The sequence below is a fragment of the Rutidosis leptorrhynchoides genome, chromosome 11 (assembly GCF_046630445.1).
Source record: "Rutidosis leptorrhynchoides isolate AG116_Rl617_1_P2 chromosome 11, CSIRO_AGI_Rlap_v1, whole genome shotgun sequence".
In the NCBI taxonomy this organism is placed as follows: Eukaryota; Viridiplantae; Streptophyta; class Magnoliopsida; order Asterales; family Asteraceae; genus Rutidosis; species Rutidosis leptorrhynchoides.
The window spans coordinates 115,619,529-115,627,693 of NC_092343.1; the positions used below are offsets into that span (position 1 = coordinate 115,619,529).

The following is an 8,165-nucleotide window of genomic DNA, read 5'->3' on the forward strand; positions in this document are numbered from 1 at the left end:
GACGCAAAATATCAAATGTGATATAAAATAATATGTTTGCAAACTCGGTATTTTTAATCACTTTTCTACACTAATCACCCTCGTGAATTTATAATTATAGTCTGATTTCATGCAAATGAGGGCATTGCATGATCTCAAGTGTGGGGAAGGGTTATAAATTCTCTCGGGTTTACACTTAGTTTAATTGTCAAATTTTGTGAAAATTTGAAAAATTTTCAACTAAATGAATTCAAAATCATGTTTATACATATTTATGAACGATAAAACTAGGTGTTAATGCCGAAGTTATTGTTACCTCGGAGAGAACATAAATGGAGAAACAACCCAGAACGTTAGAATTCATTTAAAATGGAATAAAGGAGAATAAAAAGGCAAAGAAATAAAATAAAAAGCTAAGTGTGGGAAGAATTTACCAATTTCTTTAAAACACATATCACATATTTGGTACAGATTATTGCAGGTACTTTTGCTTTGGACTAAACTAATCAGTTTTACCCAATTTACTGTAATATATTTGAAAGAAAGATGGATCTACACGATGAATCAATTCCATCATTAAAAGGGGGTAAAGTCTTCCGAAAAAAACACGCGCTTCTTGATTTAGGTCAGGAACTTGTCGTCCAGACCAGTTGTAGAGTCTACGAAAAACCTTGAAAAGTTTTCTCGAAAATCAGCTGGAAATCCACAGACCTCAACATCAAACAGGGTCGCCAAGTGGTCAGACTTATCCTAACCATGAGAGGATCTGTCTCGTAAAATGAGGAGGGCGTCGTGCAAATTAGCTTGATAAGACTAATGAATCAGACCCCCAGAAAGGATAATCTCCTTAAAGATTAAATATCAGCTTTTAAGCCTGATATTACTCAATCCTTGAGATTGACTTTAAAGATTGAGAATTACACACTCATGGAATTCGATGATATCTAAACTCGAGCTTGAACGAGAAAATATTTTGATCAAATTAAAACCGATTTGTTTTCTGAAAACCCATTTTCAATGCGTTCATTACCATTGAACGTAAAATCCTAATAATTCACCGAAATTCATTAGGTCACCTGAACCAAATCGGGTGTCAACCGTAAGAACGGTGGTTGCATAGCATGGTTGAAGACAGGACCTTGTGCCAGACCGAAAAATTATAGGGTGATCTTTACTATTGCTCCTACAAAGGATAGTAATTGCATCTGACATGTTGTGGACCATGAACATCTGCATGTCATTTGACATTGCCTTAACAGTTGCTTGTTCATCGCTTTCCTTTACAACCGGACGGTAGTTTACCAAAAGGTAATATACGGAGCAAGTATACTAGACGTGTGCTTTCCTAATACAAGGTTAGCAAGTGGGTGACACAAAACCGCAAGTTTTGAACTAAAATTTTAAAATATGAAACCCACACAACTCACAAAAATATTTTGCAAACACCGGTGAAGGGTTATTCCGGAAAACTTATCTAAGGTAAAAGCTAGATTGAATTTTCAAAAGATCAAATGTTTTCATAAAGATCCAATTTCCTTAAAAGATCTAAATTTTCATAGTCATGTGGGACTGTAAACCATAATGTTACTATCATTGTTTATACCGCCGTATCAAAATCACTGAAGTATAAAGTGTGAGAATAAAAAAGTGATTCGAGTGAAGTGTGATTTTATTTTAAATTCTGTATTGCTTGAGGACAAGCAACGTTCAAGTGTGGAGATATTTGATAATGCTAAAAAGGAACATATATTTAGTATCGATATCCTTCCAATATGTAAAGCTTTTAGTTGCAATTGTTTTATTTTTATGTAATATTCGTTTAAATAAATAAGTGCGAAGACAAAAGAAGAAAACGATGATTTGAAGAAGCAAATGACCACAGCTCAAATGTACAAGATATAATTCAAGTGGTTCAATTTATTGATGAGAAACGTCTCAAAATTACAAGAGTACGAGCCGCAAAACGCAAAGTACAAGATATTAAATAGTACGCAAGGACGTTCGAAAATCCGGAACCGGGACATGAACCAACTATCAACGCGCGACGCAACGGAGCTAAAATTACAAGTCAACTATGCACAAGAATATAATATAATATATATATATAATTAATATAAATTATATATATATTATATATATATATATATATATATATATATATATATATATATAATAATATGTCGACAAGCAAGAAAACAAAAAATATGCGAGCTGGATCTGACGGCCATGCGATCGCATGGGAAATAGGCATAAAATTCACTCGAGTGCATGAGCCCATGCGAGTGCATGAGATTTGCACTAAAACCCCATGCACTCGCATGGGCATCAGAATCAGGAATTATGCCTATAAATTTCAGGCTTCTGCTCGACGAAATGGACATATTTTTCTATCTATCTCTCTTTCAATTTATATTTATATTTATATTTTAATTATAATTTTAATTTAAGTTAATAATAATAAGGTTATTGTAAGAATGTTTTACGGGTTTTAAGTCGGAACTCTGTTCGTGGAAACGCTACGCGATTAAATACCACTGTAAGCTATGTTCTTCCTTTTTAAATTAATGTCTCGTAACTAAGTTATTATTCTGCTTATTTAAGCCGAAGTAATCACGATGTTAGACTAAATATTAAGACGGGGTTATTAGATTTTGTACCATAATTAAGGTTTGGACAAAAGACCGACACTTGTGGACATTGGACTATTAACTATTAATAGATAGGGGGTATTGTCTAATCGAATGACAACTCATTAGAATCTGTCGAACCTATCTTCAAATTAGTTAATCTAATAATTATTAAAATGATTATGTATGTTCTATTTAGTGACGTTTATACGACATCTTTTACAATCATTTAATTAATTATTCGGGTTGGGTAATTGATTATTCATTCTGATCAAGTGGGTAAATTAATATTCATATCTCATTAAAACAGGGGTGGATTACATACAAGGATAATTGATGTAATTGTTAACAAAGTAATAAAACCTTGGATTATACGCAGTCGATAACCTGGTGTAATCATTAAACAAAGTATTAAAACCTTGTTACAGTTCGAATCCCTAATTAGTTGGAATATTTGACTTCGGGAATAAGGTTAATTTAACGAGCATTTTATAATTATGACTGATGGACTATTATGGACAAAAACCAGATAGGTATCAAATAAACCAGGACAAAGGACAATTAACCCGGGTAATAAATTAAAATCAACACGTCGAACATCATGATTACTGAAGTTTAAATAACCATAATACTTTTATTTCATATTTCATCGTACCTTTATTTACTGTCATTTTAATTACTGCAATTTACTTTATCGTAATTTAAATTCTGTCATTTATATTATCGTCATTTATCTTTACGCTTTATTTAAAATCGACAAACCGGTCATTAAACGGTAAAACTCCATTTTATAATAATATTACTATATATAATTATATATATTATAGTTGTTAAAAATATAGCGTTAAACTCAGCTAGCTCCCTGTGGAACGAACCGGACTTACTAAAAACTACACTACTCTACGATTAGGTACACTGCCTATAAGTGTTGTAGCAAGGTTTAGGTATATCCCATCTAGATAAATAAATAAATAAAAACATCTGTAAATTATATCGTATTTAGTAGTAAAAATATAACTATTTCGTACCCCTCTACTTTAACATCACCCTTAAACGAAGAAAATTTTTTTTTTTTTTTTTTTTAGATCCCACTATAGGATCCCATCATCCCCCTATGGGATCAAGTTCTGATCAGATTTCTTGAAAATCACCTTTGATCCCATTCCGGGATCTTTTAATCCCATTCCGGGATCAGGCCCTGACATGGTAGTTTTCAACCAATTAATACTTCTGACCCATTTGACTATTAACGCATAACAACTCCGTTCCAACCTGTTTTAATAACATAACACATAAACAACTTAATTTAAGCAGTTTCTTACATCGTCAAACGTTACGAAATTTTTTTATTCATGATGCAATGTGTTTACACATCTTAAATATAACATTTGGTCCCAAAACTTAAAAGAAACATAATTTTCAAATACAAAAGACTTGGCGTTGATAAGCGGTATCATTAGAGCTAGATTCAAAATAGGGACTTGCACTACCACTTACTAAAACCCAAAGCTCCGCTATCCTCACATAGACTCCTTACCTTCACGGTGTCCTTTCGTTCCTATAAAACATAAAACAACATGGGGGTAAGCATTTACGCTTAGTGAGTTATAGGTGAATAATATAACATATGACATTGGGCACAATCATTTCATCACTTAGTCTTTCCAACCCAAATGGTCGCTTTCTTACTTTTGGATCCGACTCTTTTCCTTACCATAGACATAACTTACTAAGGTCAATCCTAGTAATTATGTCTAAGCTAACATAACCATAGGCATATACATATGCCTAAGCTACCTTAATCACATTGCATACATACATACATACATACATACATACATACATACATACATACATACATACATACATACATACATACATACATACATACATACATACATACATACATACATACATAGACACTCAAGGTGTATAAGCTAAGTCATACCATAGACAAGATCATTAAGCAAGATTAGTGACCTTGCCTAAGCTAATCATCAACCATAGATACAATTATTAGGCTCGCCTAATAATTCTATCTAAGCTATCCACTTAGTGCATTTAGTTGTTGTCCTCTTGCACGGATGCAATCCGAAAACACTAAGTCACCCTTGACCCGCCCAATTTACCCCCTATAAACTCAACTTGATTAAACGAGGTTCCTTGATCACTTAAAGCTCCTATGCCTTGATTAGCACCTATACATGAGCTAATTTCATCAATAACATAATACAAATCACAACTTTCAAAGGCTTTTAACACATTCATACACTTACACACATAACATGTTTAACTTATCTTTTCCAATATAACAACATTATCATGCCAACATCATTTCCTTAATTACACAATATCTCTAGTTCATCCCTTACAATCATGACTTGCAATTCTTTCAAATATTTCATCAAACATCAAATGTGCATAAACCCATTTCTACTATTAGCAACCCTAAATCATCATTTATCCAAATTTCATTACTTACAACAATAACAACAATCCACATATAAACTTTCTCCTTTACAATTTTTAACTAACTCACATAAACATTTCATTGAGGCATTTCATCAAACACCTAGTGTGCATGACTTGATTCTAAGCTAAATTAGCATCAATTCCATCTTATTCACTACATGCACTCAATTAGCAAGTTTATTCATGAACTTACTTTCATTATAAATCACAAATTCGTTTTAAATCATACAAGTGTGCATATTTTCAACATACACCATCTTTTAAGCTAGAGATTCATCTAAGACATCCAACTTTAGTAATACTTAGACATAGAAGTTCATACCTTGTCTCTAAGGATTCAAGAACCCTAATTGTGCACAAAGGAGAAGAAATTGAAGAATTAAAGCTTGCTAGGATGATTAGAGTACACTAAATTTTACAAATTTCCAATTGCATGTACTCAGTTTCTTCAATTGAAGATCCTCCCTCTTCCTCTTGTTTGGATCGATACACACAAGCACACACACACTCTCTGTATTTTTTTTGTAACTAATAATAAAAATTCTGCATTTTACATCTTTTATTAAATTAACTTTGTCTTATTTGCACTTTCTACCCTCCCCACCAAAACTCTATTTTGGAAGGTCCTTAATTCTAACTTTGCATCCCTAGTCCCTTCCAACTTAACTAACAAACATTAACTATTTCCATTTATTTATACTAAATCATACCATCCACATATAAAATAATTAAATTACATAAATAATACCTTAATTAATTTGGGATGTTACACAAACTAATCTTACTAAGCAAATTTCTGAGCCACAACAAGAAGCCTTGAAAGAAGAGAACTTACAGAATGAGAAGATTAAAGGTTTGGAGAAACAATTCAAAGTGCGAGGAAATGGAACTCAGTATTTTGCTGGACGAATTTGGGTTCCGAAGTTTGGTGATATACAAACACTTATTTTGAATGAAGCTCACAAGTCGAGGTACTCTATACATCCTGGAGCGGGAAAAATGTACCTTGATCTTAAGGAATTTTATTGGTGGCCAAACTTGAAGGCTGACGTTGCTACTTATGTGGCTATGCATTTGACTTGGGTGAAGGTAAAAGCGGAGCATCAAAATCCGTCAGGACTGTGAGTACAACCAAAAATTCCCGAGTGGAAGTGGGAATGCATAGCTATGGATTTCATTACGAAGTTGCCAAAGGCCGCGGGCGGTTATGATACCATTTAGGTCATTGTAGACTGGCTCATGAAATCTGCACATTTTCTGGCTATAAAAGAGACAAATATGATGGAGAAGCTCACTCGACTATATTTGAAGGAAATTGTTTCTCGACACGGTGTTCCTCTATCAATTATTTCAGATCGAGATAGTCGATTTACATCGAGGTTTTGGCAATATTTACAAGAAGCTCTGTGAACGAAACTGGATATGAGTACGGCTAATCATCCACAAACTGATGGTCAGAGTGAGAGGAGCATTCAGGCTTTAAAAGACATGTTACGCGCGTGTGTTATCAATTTTGGAAACGGCTGGGATAGACATTTACCGTTGGCTGAGTTCTCATATAATAATAGTTATCATGCGATCATTAATGTTGCGCCATTTGAGGCACCTTATGGGAGGAAGTTTAGATCACCAATTTGTTGGAGCGAGGTTGGAGACGCCTAACTTACAGGTCCGGAAATTATTCATGAAACCACCAAAAAGATTGTTCGGATTAAAGAACGACTTAATACTGCCAGAAGTAAGCAGAAGAGTTACGCTGATGTTCGAAGGAAACCGTTAGAGTTTCAGGTTGGCGATCGTGTTATGTTGAACGTCTCATCGTGGAAAGGGTGGTGCGTTTTGGAAAACGGGGGAAGTTAAACTCTCGATATGTTGGTCTGTTTGAAATTACTGATAGGATTGGACCGGTGGCTTAACGTTTGAAATTGCCGCAAGAGCTTAATACTGTTCACGACACTTTTCATATGTCTAATCTAAAGAAATGTTTGGCTGAGGGTGACGAAGTGATTCCTTTGGATGAGATTCGAATCAATGATCAACTTCACTTTGTGGAGGAACCTGTTGAAATTATGGACCGTACGATCAAGAAACTTAACCAAAGAAAAATTCCTATTGTACATGTTCGTTGGAATGCCAGACACGGGCCCGAGTTCACTTGAGAGCGTGAAGATCAGATGAAGTAGAAATATCCGCACTTATTTTCCTAATGATGCGTCATCATATACCACAGTTCCTTAACGAGTAGGTACCGTGACGACCCTGCTTTTTCCTTTATCTTTTCCGTTATATTTTCGTTAATTTTTTTTGCACCGTTAGTCCTGGTATTCTTGCCACGTCACTTTTATGTGATATTATATTATATTATATTATATTATTAAATAATTACATATTATTTATTATGTGCAAATGTGTAATTATATATTATTACGTTTCTACGTGTATCGGTTTTATTCCAGTAAATCGTTCGGTTTTCAAACCAACGATTAGATTTTCGTGATTTTCAAATCCGAATTATATTATTTATGATATTTCTATATCATATTAAATTATAAAATATTTTTATATTTATTTTGCGCGAGTGCGTCTTTCTTCCGAATTTTTAATCGCGTAATGATGTTTTCTCGAATCGGGCTATGTTTGGACTTTCGGCCCAAAATAAAATTTCAAGGATTTAATTTTCGGCTTGTGGGACCCATTCCCAAGGCCAAATCGGCAGCCCACCCCCATCATACCCACCCATTTTTCCAATTTTGACTTAACACTTCATTTTGCTCTCATTTTGATCATTTTTTTTCCTAACCCTAAACACACTTTCTCTCTTCTCCTCCCCTTCACTTTGGCCAAAAATTTTCACCCTCACATTCCCACAATCGACACCTTCAACCACCATATAATTCTTCATCCTCTTCCAAGGTTGCTTGCATATTCGGATGTCTTATCTAACGATCTTCAAGCCTCTTCTTCTCAATTTTCGATTTAAGTAAAATCATAAACCCTAGCCTTTCCAAATATATTTAATTTTACTTTTTTATACATATTGTGATGTTATAGTGCTCTTCTTCACGATTAAACACATTATTTCAGTTT

General features: G+C 33.9%; 1 protein-coding gene across 1 annotated transcript; it reads left to right on the plus strand.

Moving 5' to 3' along the window:
- The first annotated feature begins 6,077 nt into the window (after nucleotides 1–6,077).
- LOC139874886 (uncharacterized) lies at nucleotides 6,078–7,237 on the plus strand. Its single transcript, XM_071862278.1, has 3 exons — nucleotides 6,078–6,167; nucleotides 6,537–6,725; nucleotides 7,058–7,237. The coding sequence occupies exons 1-3, from the start codon at nucleotides 6,078–6,080 to the stop codon at nucleotides 7,235–7,237; spliced, it is 459 nt and encodes a 152-aa protein (XP_071718379.1).
- The last annotated feature ends 928 nt before the right edge of the window (nucleotides 7,238–8,165 follow it).

Excerpts from the sequence above, each read along its gene's own strand:
- LOC139874886 (XM_071862278.1), top strand. The coding sequence starts at position 6,078 with ATGTACCTTGATCTTAAGGAATTTTATTGGTGGCCAAACTTGAAGGCT. Across the intron at positions 6,168-6,536 it reads TGCATTTGACTTGGGTGAAG|AGTGAGAGGAGCATTCAGGC; the intron begins GTAAAAGCGGAG and ends ACTGATGGTCAG. Across the intron at positions 6,726-7,057 it reads CACCAATTTGTTGGAGCGAG|AAATGTTTGGCTGAGGGTGA; the intron begins GTTGGAGACGCC and ends TCTAATCTAAAG.